General features: G+C 49.0%; 1 protein-coding gene across 1 annotated transcript; it reads left to right on the top strand.

Annotated features, from left to right (window-relative positions):
• The first annotated feature begins 8,481 nt into the window (after positions 1-8,481).
• LOC119105461 (peroxidase) lies at positions 8,482-11,103 on the top strand. The gene is made up of 3 exons (XM_037228926.1): positions 8,482-8,521; positions 8,703-10,886; positions 11,096-11,103. Exons 1-3 carry the CDS (start codon positions 8,482-8,484, stop codon positions 11,101-11,103), a joined length of 2,232 nt encoding a protein of 743 aa, XP_037084821.1.
• The last annotated feature ends 4,136 nt before the right edge of the window (positions 11,104-15,239 follow it).

Raw genomic sequence — 15,239 nt, 5'->3', positions numbered from 1 at the left:
TCAACCTGCTTTTTAACCCGAGGGCTTGCTGCATGGGATAGATTCTAGTGCTCATTTCGCATTTATTGAGAGCAGGAGCCACATTATACATCTTCCATTGATTTCGTAGGGGTCAAATAGGACATTGACCCAAGATGACCCAGGTCAACATTTTGTTTTTAGGAACATGCCGCATAGCGTAATCTGTGTCGCTTATTCAAATGCAAAAGTCACAGCAGTCTTGTATGATTTGGGTCACCATGCCCTTCAAAAGGTCAAAAAAGGTCACTTATCTCAAATAAGCACGTAACCTTTTGCTTAGAAACAGTTATCTAGGTTGTGGGGGTACTTGGGAGGCCAATCTGGAATTTGACCTTTTTTGGCCTTATTTGACCCGAAGGTCATAGCCTAAAAATTTCAAACTTTCACCTAAGTGAGTTCACGTACAGGTCAGTACACTCTGTAAGTTTGGTGTCTCTATCTCTCTCAGTTCCTCAGATCTCAGGGACTCAAATTGACCCCCCCCCCCCCCCCCCACCCGAGCGAAAGGTATCCAGCTGGCCACCCGAGCGCGTTTAATTACTTAACATTAGATGCGTTTTATCTTCATCAGCTGATTTAATCCAGGACAATTTGACCCAGACTGCGTCAAAAATTAAGAAAAAATTTGCCAAACTGCCCTCAATTTTAGGGCTTCTATAAATGTTTGAGTAAGGCGTCGTGTCAAAGAGGTTCAGTCGCTAGGCTACAGGACGGGTCAAGTCGTTATGCCGCAGTTGGCTGCAATTACGAGCTCGTTCTTGGAATCACGGTGGGAATAACCGCCGCCAACATTGGAATCTTCCCATCGAGGCCGGCAGACACGAGGCCAGGCGCACTGATCGCGTCTATAAAAGGCCAACCGCCGGCCCAGATATAAACACAGAGAGCGCTGAGCTGCCGCCGCCAGCACTGCAGCGCAGCCCCGCCCACCAGCGGAGGTCAGGACTGGTCGGTTGTACCCTGGGAGACCGGGACATATCGGACAGCTCTCCGGTCAGATCAGGACCGCTGCCGAGTCACCATGAGAGCCACTCTTCTTTGGACGGTAAGCAGCGCGGGACGAAGGCGATATGTCACGGCCGCACACATGCCTTTCGTAATTTGCACTGTCACGCGAACGTCTTTCATGTTTGTGACGAGCTGATTATTTTATCAGGCGTGTTTGCTTATGTGCAGAACATGGCTTTGAGTTGCTGAGCTCACGCTTTGTCGCGCTCATACGAATGCCGCCGTAAGGTAACGCGAAGGTCGCGCAGACACGCCAGCAAACAATATGAAATTCAAATAAGATGAGTGAATGCATCCAGAGCAAGCAGCTATGTTAAGCGGAGACTGTTACGGCTGCAATAATATTTGCCATTTTCACACCAAGCCTTATCTTTCATCACTTAATCATTTCCTGGAAAACTATCCTTGTTCGTCCACGCTCCAAGGCCATCAAATATGACATTTAGCTATTTTAGCATACCTGACGTTAACCCTCGCTTTCCTTGGGGAAAGGGGGTGGTAGAAAGTTGTGACCCCTTCTAAAGTTTCAGTGGAATATATATCCAGGAAATCCTGTAATCACGTCCAATTTTTGTGTATTGCCAGAGCATACTTTTTACGTGTTTTGACACAAAACACGGCTCAAGCCTTTCTGGTTTCTGAGAAGCGATATTTTGGGAGAATACTGCACGGCGATCCACGACCGGCCAGGGCGGTGGGCGGGAACCGACGAATCCGCTGATCGCTCGCGACGCATTTACGCTGTTACATTAACCGCTGATAGCTCGCGGCGCACGTACACTGTTGCATTAACCGCTGATCGCTCGCGGCGCACGTACACTGTTACATTAACCGACCCCAACATCATAAATATTTGCGTAACAGACACCAAACGTACATGCCAATGTACATAAATTTAAACAACGATCCAGTCTGTAAGCCCCTACCTGAAGCACAGTACTACCCATCCAGCATACTGTGTGCCCCAGTGAATCATGCGCACTGATCTAGGAAAACAAAGTGAATGAGATAGCAATACTCACACGTTGACTCAATTCAGAAAACCTCATTTGCATTTGTCACCTTGGCAACAGCACAACATAAAAATGTTGTAAATTCCTACACTCATGTTAGACAAGGCTTACTGCCTTTTAATGGTTTCAGTCAATCCAATCACGTTCTTATTTGCAGAGGACGACAAAAAACAGGGCAGGGCATAACGCATGCGGGACCAAAACATTATTTTTCTTCGCTGCCTGGATGATATTATGGGCTCATTTTGGCATGAATCTCAAATCTAGCTGTTTCTCTTTGACGAGGCATGAATTTGGGATGCAAATGATGCTGGTCTGTAATTAGCGTGCACAACTTTAGGAAACAAAACCATTACATGTTACAAAGGACGATATTAACATCCAGGCATCCTTCCATCGGAAATGTCATACTATAAGGTAAAACATTCGACTGCGGCCCAGACCTGCCGTGAACTGATATTGCCGGACGTCGCCTTGTGTGCGCAAACTATCATCCAAAAGAAAAGCAGTGTTGTTTTGAGATGCTGATAGCTTCACTTGGCGTGAAAAAAATAAATAAGCATGCTCATCATATGCCTTTGGTGGAACAGCTGTGCCACCCCGTATTATTAATATACATGACGGATCCCAGGACATGCCCCATAGCATGTCTTTGAAATATATTCCAAAGGCGAGACATTCTCTTGAGAGTCGAGCATTGCTTGAAATAATTACGCGAAGATCCACGATGCGTTTGAATGGTCTGACTGAATGACACTTGGCTGACAGAAACAATAAGCAAAACTTTCTACGTGCACGTACGTGCACCCCAATACGTGCACCCCAAACTCGCCACCTGATTTATTCCCGGTTGGTTCAGCGGGATATTTTACCTCCGCCCCGTTATTGGACATGACTCGGAGTGTTCCATGCGTCACGCATTGATGCGACATTGCTACGCTGAGTCTGGGTGAACCCTCCGAATACCGACTGCCGCGTGCTAACCATTCGCGAAGCGCCAGTTGCGAAGGGACAGGTATAGCAAAAATTGGAATCAGGCAGCTAGTGCAGCCCACGAAACTATGCTGGGCAGTGCTACCAAGCTGTGTTTCTGAGGGATTTTATCCGTGGTATTAGCGACTGATTTTAATGCCAAAAATATTCCGAAAGCGAAGACCTACCTGAACTGCTTGTGGTATGAACGATGCAGGGCGAATAACACCACGTGGATAAGGACAACGTTCCTCCGTAGACCTTCCCGGTACAGCAGCACTCACAGTGGCACAGTCGACCGGATCGACGATATCCACTAGCATGTCAAGCCAGTGGCAGTTGCGAAGGGACAGATATACCAAGGATTAGAATCGAGCAGTTAGTGCAGCCCACAGAACTAAGCTGAACAGTGCTTCCAAACCGTTGTTCCTGATTGACTGTTTATCCTTGCCAAGAAATGGCAAGATGAGTCCCCAACGACGCACCGCAATAGTGGCAAGACAGGGCTGCAAGGCAGACCTTTGAGCATTCAACAGAGGTCCTGGGCAAGCTTGTCACTAAGGATTCAACAGAAGCCAATATTTCGGGGATAACGCGTTCAGGGACAATGCCACCTTCATGATGATTCTCACTGGTGATAAGGATCTCCCAGATTATTGTGTCTTCGCAGCGTCCAAAGTCCAATAACAATGCTACCGGAAGATTGGATATATCACTCTGCTGCAGGATAGGAACTCTACATTCGTCCAGGCTTACACTTTATGTGTGGCGGCAACGAGGTCAGACATCGCTGCAGCCTTGGCCAAGACATCGGAGAAGACACTGTTTTTCACTTGCACGAGCTGCTCCACTAGACATAGCCCCTAGGTCGAAAGATTTAAAAAGCTCTTCACAATTATATGGGGTTTTGGGCTGATTTAGCCACCTTGAAGATCATTCCGTGCAGTCCACAGACCAGCCCTTCTTATGACCTAAATCCTTATCGTTTATAAGCTACACGTCCGTCAAGATGTGCAAACTCTTTTGTGGAGACGACTTCAAGGTCGCACAGGGATCCGCGACGCCATAATAACGTCATTCGAACCCTGCCGTTCCATTAGCTACAGCGTGATCAGGGTCAAGAAAAATGTTAAGGACTGGTCGTCCATATCTGGTGTTTGTGAGCACGATTTCCGGATATGGTCGTGAATTGGCACTTAATAAATGTTGTGCAAGGTATGCTGATAAAATCAATCAGTAGCGTCTTGAGGAGCATGTTTACAAAGAAGAAAAAGAAAACAGTACTATTAGCCTTATTATTATTACTATTATCCTCGTACAATAGCCAAGAGAATGGAGAAAAGGATGCATTGATATTTCGACTGCGTACCTTTACCGAGACGAGTACTAGTGGTACACTTTACAGTAGTAATATAGTTATATCTGAGTAGTATGCCCAATAGCACCTTCGCAGTAGGCATCCAGAAATGCTTTAGTTTTTTATTATTAAATAGTAGTAGACTAGTGATATTCGTTTTGATAGAAATATGCAGCCGGAATATCAAAGCATCTTTTTGTCCCATCTCCTGGTCCTTTTTCGGGGAATAAGGCTATCAATACTGTCTTATTTGAATTTATAATGTTCCTCGCAAACGACTTCACGAGTTCCGCAAATCGAGACATTGTCTTATCTCAAGCAGTCATTCTCACTCACAAATATAGCACTAGTTAAAAGTGAGCTTCTTCTATCATATCTGATGCTTACTTCAATGTAAGGCATTCCCTTTGAAATGTACATTCCGCATTTAAAAATCTTGAAGTAAGCATCAAGTATGCTAAGATGAGATCAATGATAACTATTCGTGCACTTTCAAGTGAAACAGACTGCTTTAGACGACAAAATTTCTCTGCTTAGTAAATATGTTCCTCAATACGTCAGCGTACTTCGCATAACGTTTATTGAGAACCAATTGATGGCCGTCCTACATGGAAATCGTGCTTACGAACGCCAGATATGAACGAGTGGACGATTGTATATTTTTTGGCCTTGATTACTGCATGGTCAGCGGAATGACATAACTTGAATGACATCATTAAGATGTCATGGATGCCTCAGTGACCTTGAAATAACCTCTTCTAAACAGTCTCCACATCTTTGCGGACGTGTAGCTCAGAAACTAGAGAGCTTTAGGTCTCAAGTAGGGCTGGGCTGTGAACAGCGCCGGATGAGCTTCAGGGCATCCATTTCAATTCAAAACCCCACACGAATGTTGAACGCTTCCCTGATTGCTGCATTCCAGCAGCTCGACCACAGCTCAGGCAATCATGTGGCCGTCCAGGCTGATAAAGACATTCTGGATAGCACGAGCACCGCTTCAATGCACCAGTCGTCAAAGATTAAGCCTGCTCTTACACTAGCAAGCAATTTCGTTGTGGCCTGCGCAGCGATTAATTACAAGAACAATAAGGATCACCCTCAGTGCTATTTAGATCAAATTGTAAGATAAAAAACATAAGACATTCTCAAATCCTTTCATTGCATTGTGAAGTACTTCTTTGCCCGGACATCAGCGGGAATTCCAGCCAGTCAACAATAAAGTTATCATTCCGGAGTTCAAAGTCCAGCACAAGTCGGTCATGACTCAAACCTGTGCACAGCCAAAGCGGATTTATTGAGCAGTTCTATGTAAAGAAATCAAAACAAAATATATATTTATAACTGCTAAACTTCAGCATCAATATTTCATTACTTTTTTGAAACATTTACCTCCTCTCTGATTCAGTCATTTGCACAGTCCCATCCATCGCTTCAAAAATTATCGCCCTCTTTTATGAAACTACGCACATGAAAGAACTGAAAGCCAATAGTTTCATGAAGTCGTGACATAGGCCAAAACAGGACGGCTTTTTACCTTGAAAACAGACTTGGAAGCAGCTTTAAACGAAGAATATCCTTCCTTCTTTGAACCAAGTGCACACTCAGCTACTCGTCTGTTTTTGACCCTCATAAGTAAATCATAGGGCTTCTGCTCATCGCTATTGATCTTCGCAAACATGAACTCTAGTCTCAGTTTTGTCGGGTTCCAGTAGTGTTGTCATAAGGCTGCTGCTGGGAAACCCAAGAAACGCGGTTCAGTTCAGCGCGATTCCTACCCTTCCTATCAAAATGAGACGCAGGTGATGCCATGTAGCCTCAGCAGTTCAATGTGTCATAAATCCACCACGACATGCGATTCTCGGTTTTGAGCTCACCCGATTTAAACGCATATCGTTATCAGCCGAAATCATCACTTTATTTACGGGCGTCGTAAATGTTTATGCTAAACCAAACCAGGACTGCTTATCCGTGTGGCTTCCATTTAGTTGCGTCACACAAGAGCGCGGGAACTATGTTCAAATTGGGAGGCGGAGACAAACTTCAAAATGTCAAAATGGGTCCCCTAAAATTAGATAGCAGGTCCCACACAAGTCAGAGAAGGCCTTATACAGCTCAGAATGGGACCTCTACAGGCCAGAATGAGTTCTCTACAGGCCACAATGGGCTCTCGACATGTCAGAATGGGCCCTCTACGGGTCAGAATGAGCTCTCTACGGACCGCAATGGGCTCTCTACGGGTTAGAGTGGGCCCTCTACAAGCCATAAGGAACTCCCCACAGCCAGTCATTCGCTCTCTACTGGTCAGACCCCCCCCCCCCCCCCACTTCCGAATGAACCATCTGCAGCCGACAACAGGCCTGTTACATTGCCTGAGTGGGCTCCACTGCAGACCAGAATGGGTCCTATACGTGCCAAAATTGGTCATCTGCCAGTCATGAGAGCAGAGCGCCAGTCATGCATGTTGAGCCCTCCATATGTCATAATAAGTCCCTCTTTGGCTGTTATGGACTCTTGTAAAGCCAGAATGGGCGCTCCCACAGGTCAGAGGTTAGGAATCTGCCCTCTACAGTCAACAATGGGCCTTCTACAGGCCAGATGACCTCTCTACGTACAAGCCCATAACTGCCCTATTTTGGTCATAATGGACGCTTAATGGGTCAGAGTGAGCCTTCCACAATTCAAATATGGACTTTTGGGTGCTACCCTGCCCCACCCCCTAAGCTTTCAAATGGGGAACTGCCCCCACTGCCCCTCCCCCTCCCCCCCCCTCCCCCCCCCCCGGTTCCCGCCTCCTGGGTGTGCTGGGTGTCCTTCCAGCATGCCTCACACTGCTCACGGCTGTTACAAAGCTAGCGGTACTGATTGGAACCGGATTGCTACTGCTAATTCATGCATCCACTCACCTGTCATTTTGTGGTGGGATAACCTGTTTGCTCTTTTCGGCATGCAGCTACTTTTGGTTGCAAATAGGAGCTCGATGAAAGCTGAGCAATACCATTTTGTGGAAAAATCTCCTGACGCTGTGTCAGTGTCAGTGTCAGTGGCCAAGTTGTGCGGTGTTAGAAGGAACCCGAGGGTGAATCCGAAAAGGAGAAGCATTATATGGTTGATTTATATTTATATAATATATATATATAATATTATATATATATATATATATATATATAATACATACATATACTTCTCTCTCTCTCTCTCTCTCCTCTCTCTCTCTCTCCTCTCTCTCACTCTCTCTCTCTCTCTCTCCTCTCCTCTCCTCTCTCTCTCTCCTCTCTCTTTCTCCCTCTCTCTCTCTCTCCTCTCTTCTCTCCCCTCTCTCCGCTCTCTCTCTCTCTCTCTCTCTCTTCTCTCTCTCTCTCTCTCTCTCTCTCTCTCTCTCTCCTCCTCTCTCTCACTCCTCCTCTTCTCTTCCCTCTCCCTCATCTCCTCTCTCTCCTCTCTCCTCTCTCTCTCTCTCTCTCTCCTCCTCTCTCTCTCCTCTCTCTCCTCTCTTCTCTCTCTCGCTCTCTCCCTCTCCTCTCTCTCCTCTCCTCTTCTTCTCTCTCTCTCTCTCTCCTCTCTCTCTCTCTCTCTCTCTCCTCTCTCTTCTCTCTCTCTCTCTCTCTCTCTCTCTCCTCTCCTCTCTCTCTCTCTCTCTCTCTCTCTCTCTCTCTCTCTCTCTTGCATAGCCAATCCAGTCAGTGAGGTGAAACGTTGCGCTGCGTTGGCGAGTACGAAGCTTCCAAGTGGCACATGCCTGCAGCGTATGCCATCCACATCATGCAGGGATCCTGATCTCCAAACCAGAAACTCGCAATAATGAGCGTAACTCATTCGATTCTGTTCATTAATTCAATATTTCTCTTCGCAAACCTTTGGCACCAGTTTATGATATCCGCCTGGTCTCCGTGCCTCCATCCTGACTCGACGTCTGCATGTCCAAAACAATTCCCTTGCTCACGGGCGCACAACTCCAGACTTACAAAGCTTCCATCTCACTACGTGACGTCACATGCCTAGCTGGCAGACTTCTTGATCTGACCTGGCCTCACCCCATTGCAGGCCTGCTGCTGTCGGCGCTATGTTCGAACGGAGTCCGAGCCGCCCGCTGCAACTGTCAGCCGACTGGCGATGCCCGGAGGCGCGCGCCGCGGGCGCAAGATCGTGCCGGGTGCGCGGCTACCTGCGGGGCTACTTGCTGCCCGCAGAGCGGTGGCACTGGCACGGGCACAAGCGGTGGTTTGCAACGCAACTGCCGGCCGCTCGTGCTGTGCCCGGCAGCGGTGGCTGACCCCCAGCTTCGGCCGCCAGAGGTGTCGGCTGGGCGACGGCTCGACTGGCGTCATGTGCAGCGACCCGCGGCATCAATCCGATGCAGGGGGCAACGTCTTCGCTTGGTTTCCGGATGGGTGACCGGAGGGACGCTGCGCGGCCACTCGCCAGTGCCCAGGTACTCACTCAGTCCGTCATGGTTGCCACAGGCGGCGACATGCAAGAAGCGGCCAGAGAAGCCACGCGCGACATCCAAAATCAGATACAGCAGGGCGGCCAGTCGGCGCCCAGGGACTCCCCAGTGGGAGTCTTCAACCTCAACTTCCGTTCCAGTCAGGCAGTGCAGGAACTCGGCCTGCAGGGCCTACGGAACCAACTGGCACTTCAAGCCCTTAACGAGCAGGGTGGCGGAGACATGGTGCAGCTCGTCTCCAGATTCAACAATGAGGAGGCTGGTACCAGCGCGTTTCCGGCGCAGCCCACACTCCTTCCCAACTGCATTGTGGCGGAGCCCATCGTCTGCCGGAGCAGTATCTACCGCACAGTGAACGGAGAGTGCAACAACCTGCAACGTCCGCGCGAAGGCAGTGCGCTGACTGGCTTTAAACGGCTGCTCGAGAGCACGTTTGATGATGGCTTCGCATCCATCCGCTCCCGGAGCGTGACAGGCCGGCCGCTGCCAAGTCCACGACTCATCAGCGAGCGCGTGGTGGAGACCATTTCGAGCGAACTCAACGGCTTCACCCTGTCCGTGATGCAGTGGGGCCAGTTTGTTGACCACGACTTCAACCACGCGCTTGTCTTCAACCTGGGCGCCGCTGGCAGCATCGAGTGCTGCGAGGATGACGGCCGCACGCTGCCGACAACACCCCTGCACCCGCAGTGCATCCCTATCCCCATCCCGGTCGACGACCCGTTCTACAGCCGGTTCGGCCAGCGCTGCATGAGCCTGGTGCGTTCGCTGCCGGCACCGTCCCTGGACTGCATCGCACGCCCTTCTACGCCCATCAATGAGCTCACCTCGCACCTGGACGCTTCCAACCTGTACGGCAGCGAGCAGGAGGAACAGGACGGACTGCGTACCTTCAGTGACGGCCTGTTGATCACCTCCAACAACAACCTGCTGCCACTCTCCAGTACGCCAGCCCGCCAGCGCACCACGCCGCGACCCACCTTCCGCCCCGGTCACCGCCGCCCGTACTCCAGACTCGGGAAGCGATCAGCACGTCAACGTCGTCAGGCCGCAATACAGGAGCCGTGCGTGAACGACGCCAGCGTTTGCTTCCGTGGTGGTGAGTCGCGTGTCAATGAGCAGAGCGCCCTGACCGTCATGCACACCATCTTCACACGTGAGCACAACCGCGTGGCAGGCGCACTGAAGCAGATCCACCGCAACTGGGACGACGAGAAGCTGTTCCAGGAGGCGCGGCGGATCGTGATCGCCGAGTGGCAGCACATCATCTACAACGAGTGGCTGCCAATCATTGTTGGGTTCGACTACGCCCGGAATCATGACCTGCTGCCGATGACTTCCGGCTTCTCCACCTTCTACGATGAGCTTGTAGACCCAAGCGCATCCAACGAGTTTGCGACTGCTGCCTTCCGCTTCGGTCACTCATTGCTGCGTGACATGTATCACCTGATCAACGCTAACGGCGACATCATCCAATCTGTTAATGTTACGAAGACGTTTTTCAATCCGACTGTGGTGGGACAGAGATTCGTCGAGCACGCGCGGACTCTGGTGGCCACGCGACCCGAGACATTCGACGCCAACGTCATCAGTGGTGTCCATGAACAGCTGTTCACGACCAACTTCCAATTTGGATTGGACCTGATCTCGCTCAACATCCAACGAGGACGTGATCACGCAATCCCCACGTACGTGACCGTGCTGAAGGCCTGCAGGGGCGACACCGTTTCCAGCTGGGGCGACCTCAACCGCCTTATGAGCTCCAGGGCCATCGACCAGCTGCGCTCCCTCTACGATGACCCACAGGATGTGGACCTCTTCATCGGCGGTCTGGCTGAACGGCGAGCCGCTGGTGCTCAAGTGGGGCCCACCTTCCAGTGCTTGATCGGACAACAGTTCTTCGACGTTCGTTTCGGAGACCGCTTCTTCTACGACAACGGCGGCTTTCCGCACAGTTTTACAGCCGCCCAGCTGGCGGAGATCAGGAAGAGCAGCTGGGCGCGCATAATGTGCGACACGCTTGGTCCCGAGTTCGGAAACGACTTCACGCAAGTGCAGCCGCTGGCGTTTGGTAGAGTATACGGTGGGACCAAACGGAGTAAGCTCATGCAACTCGCAGGCTATTCCCAGTATGAATCTAGCGGGTGTTCTAACTGACCAGCGAACTCGCCTGTCCGTCTGTTCGATCCCGAATTGTGTGCACGATCGCGCACACGTCAGCTTGGGGCGCGTTCGCTGTGATGCTATGAAGTCTCACGTGAGAGGTCGCGACGTCAACAGATTCCTGATGGCGCCTGACGATGATGATGCTTAACAGATGCGCAATTCGGATATTGGCAGCATTCGTACTGAATTCGATTATGCATTAAATAACAGCCGGCTAGACATTTTAAAAGAATGAGAGTAGCCTCACTGCTCGTACAGAAGTACGCGTGAATGTTTTGGGGACAAAAATAAATGCATTTTAGGCACTCACTAAAGGAACATTTTTGAAGCAGTTGAGCATTCGTTCATCTCATCACCTTGTGAGAATGAATCCTTGTGTCCCGACATTTAACATTGAAACGTTCAGTATCTCATAAAAACTGAGTTGAACGATACAGAAAATTGTGGAGCTTGATTTTTTAACAAGAGGGGTCGACGGGAGACAATCAGCGCGTTGAAGACACAGGTTGTCTTGAATGGGTTGGGTCAAGGCAATACATCCCATGTAGTTTCGTCCCTGCTGCGCATGCATCTATCAAGGTTCTAGACAAGAGTGAAAACGCTTCTGGGTTACCGGATATGATCGGTAGCAAAAAATGACATTTTTTCGGGCCAACTGGTATAAAATTGCAAAAATAATAGCAAATTTCAACAGACAAGACAATTCTACAACAGATTATCCCAGCTCGACAAAATTGTACCTTATTATTGCTATGTACTCGCTCACGCTTAAAGCGTGAGCACATGTCGGAACGTTGACGTGACGTTGTATGAGCAAGTTGAGCCGTAACGTGCTGGCAAACATAATAGCTTAAATCAGGATAGTTTTTAGCAAGTGGCAGAACCATACTATAAACTATACATATCACAGCTGACGTCACAGATCAGTGGTGTCAAAGAGCTTTTCCAATGTCGCTTAGGTCAGTGCTTGCACAGACTTTTCAGTCAAAATTCACTTCACGACCTAAACAGTATAGAACACCAAATAGCTGGGCTTATAACTAGTTGTAAGAATCGTGGCTGGTCACAGCATCTTGCGACAAACGTGAATAATTTGCTACGCAGCGTTTTCAAGCGTCATACCATTTAAGACAGATGGGCTTGATTGCTCGCCACACGGTAATGCGTTGGGTTCAGTGTAGGGACGTGGGCTACTATCGATAGTGTTCATGTCGTGAGACACTGACTGGCTAGAAGGACGTAGCCAATCGTCAGCTTTTCTAAATAGTAGCGTTGAAAACCCTCCCGATCTAGGATTGTTGTTCGTGGATACCTGAGCTAAAGCTTCAGAGGTAAGCGGAGGTCGTTGAAGCGACATACGTCAAGGATTCATCCAGAGCTTCCTGCCACTGAGAGCAGCCGCGGCTTTGAAGTGAGAGGCCGAGCATCACTGGTGTAGGTCACTCATATTGCCCGTTGCACCTCAGATTTAGCGCACTGATCGGCAGGCAGGCATGCAATAAAACACTTTTAGTTGCCATCACACTGCATATAAAGCTAGATGAAGGTGCTAGATGCATTCAAAAATGTCGTTTGCATCTGCTGGTACCAAAATCGCATGACGTTTGCCCCAAGTAATTGTGATCATGTCAGGAAGTACGAGTTCTGCACCAGCAATGCTTATGCCAAGATGATGTAGGTCGCCAACGCTTTCAGCTGATTGCACGGCGACGTCACGGAAGCAAAAGAGATATTGTTTCAGATGCTTGTAGGGCCATGCTATCGGTAAATGTAGGGCTGCAGAGATGCAGTTTTGCAAAGCACGTAGGGGAGAGGGACGAAAGGGGCGTCACAGGAAAAAAAATGGCTGAGCCTGCCTTCGAAATGCACTTGATGCCGCAGTACACAGCTTACAGTCACAGTAAACTGTACAGTTTTCAGCATGCAGTTTTGTCCGCAGTATACAGCTTTCTCCCCAGATTTGACGTAATCTTTCGCATCTGGCAGCAGAGGTATAGTTTCTCAAAATTACCTTTTTGAGGGGCTGAGCCCAAAATTATGATAAACGAAAAATAAAGAATTAAAATGATGACCAAAAACTGCATCCCTGGTAAGGAGGCACCATCTCGCCTACCCCGCCCCCCCCCCCCCCACTGAATGGGAAACTGCATGTCTTTAGGCCGGTTATGTTTAGCATGCCTTCATCTGAGGATTCCGTTAAGTTGGTGTCAACCTTCCTTCAGTGTCTGATGACCAGAAAATGAAACCTCAGTGCAAATGAACACCCGAAACGAAAACGTTCGATGGTTATGCCGATGGTTTAATTTGCCTGCGCTTTTTGTGGTTGATTGCATTTAGAAACATATTGCAGCGGTTTCTGAAAGATTTGACTCCAGGTGGCAATCAGACGGTTCCAAATTTCGTCTGAGACAGAGAAGGCGCTTTTTCAGGCTGGTTCTATTTAACATCACCGAGGCCTGTTGACGGGAGAAGGGAAGGGGGGCGGGGCCAGAACGGCCGAATTTGCGGCAAGAGACAAAGACGATCGCAAGTAACGTGCGGTGTGTGGTGAGTAAAACGGTCAAGGCAGATTAGGAGGAGATAAGTAGAGATTCTACAGCTATATCCACCTTTTAAGAGTAATTTAGGATCTAGGGCTTTAATATGGGGCTCATAAAGCAGGCTATTGGAAGACGATCCGCCGCGTTTTGTTCCCACCATACACTCGGCACAGGGAAACATATGCGAGTACCAGAGTAGCGAATGGACTCAAAACTGCACTTCGGGGCTACCAGTCTATTTCGTATGTCACAACTGCGGCACTTTGGTGAACTTGCCACGAGGGGATCTTTCAAACTTCCAGGCCAAATTCACCATTTATAAACCGCCCCGGACGGGCGCATCACCCAAGGCCAAATGGCCAGATACCTATTTAACCAAGGGGATTTTAGCAACAAAGTATGCACGTATCTCTTACTTTTCTGGCTGTCATATATATATATATATATATATATATATATATGTGGGGCTCTGTCGGCTAAAAAGCACTAGAATCTAAAAGCTACTCAGTCGGAGCCACAACCCCAGCCTGGCCAGGCTCGTTCAACTAATGTCTGGTCATTTACCAGACCTGTCGCCTAACGAGAGCTATTTTTATGATGCGAAGGGTAAGCAAGGCCCCGCTGGTTCGCCCTACCTGTGCCAGCGAATCCAGGCAAATGCTTGCCCGAGGTGGAAACTGAATATTGTCTGATAGCACACCACAACCTCGTTCACGACCGCCTGGCAATTCATTTTCAGCATCGCAGATAAATATATCGCATTTTTTCTCTTTTTGCAAAATAAGCTAGACACGCGACCGTCCACTCTACAATATTATCTCGCTGAAGCAGAGACGGGTGATGGACCCCAGCGGGCCCATCACCTCCACTGCCAGGTTCAGCACCCGAAGTGCCGCGTGGATGATGCCGGTACAGAGCTAGAAGTCACGCATCCGCGTTGCCAGCGAGCTGTTTGAAGGTAAGGGCGTTCATAACATGCTGGACGAATGTATAGCTCTTCCGGGTATAAGGAAGCCCAATGTCACCGTGCACTGTGTAACTGCCTCCTCGTCCATCGTAATTTGCATGACGCGAGACCCGCTAATGAAATACTTCTAAACACGTGAAACGCTTTCCCACGCCGTTAGGCGTTCGCTCCATCAATGGTTAGAAGCTCTGCTGTCATTAGAACACTACGACACATTCAGCTGCTGTGGCTAAACGGCGTCGCCTGCTTCTCACTCTGGCAGGAAGGACAGATACCTTGGGGAATCGGACCCTGTACCTCCGGTTTTTCAGACGCGCAGTGGTTAACGCGGACGTGTTAAGCGCTACACTTTCGGCGTCCGGTGAGGTTCGCCGTCATAGCGTTTAAATCATCCGAGTATCGCACCTAGTGCTTCGTTTTATCTCTTACCACCAAGATATGTCCGCACAACGCCAAGGGGTTTTAATGAAGTAATTGTGATCAGACAAATGTATTGAGTACTGTTGTTCACCTGGTATCGAATTCCCAGAAAGCAGGGAATGATTTGTCACTGTTTCAAATGCAGTTTAACCACCAGCCTTTCATGTTCGGTCTAAGCGGAACAATATGGCGATTTTTAAACATCGGAATCCTTTTTTAGGGTTTCTGCGTAGCAATTGTTATACAGCATTCACACTACCATCTAACACGCGCTCATGTGGGGGTCACCCGCTCAAAAATTTTTCAAAACAATTTCTGAGCGGCGTGTTGT

Source organism: Pollicipes pollicipes, unplaced genomic scaffold (assembly GCF_011947565.3).
Source record: "Pollicipes pollicipes isolate AB1234 unplaced genomic scaffold, Ppol_2.1 Scaffold_6138;HRSCAF=7277_pilon_pilon_pilon, whole genome shotgun sequence".
NCBI lineage: Eukaryota > Metazoa > Arthropoda > Thecostraca > Pollicipedomorpha > Pollicipedidae > Pollicipes > Pollicipes pollicipes.
This window is presented reverse-complemented; position numbering and strand designations above follow the sequence as displayed.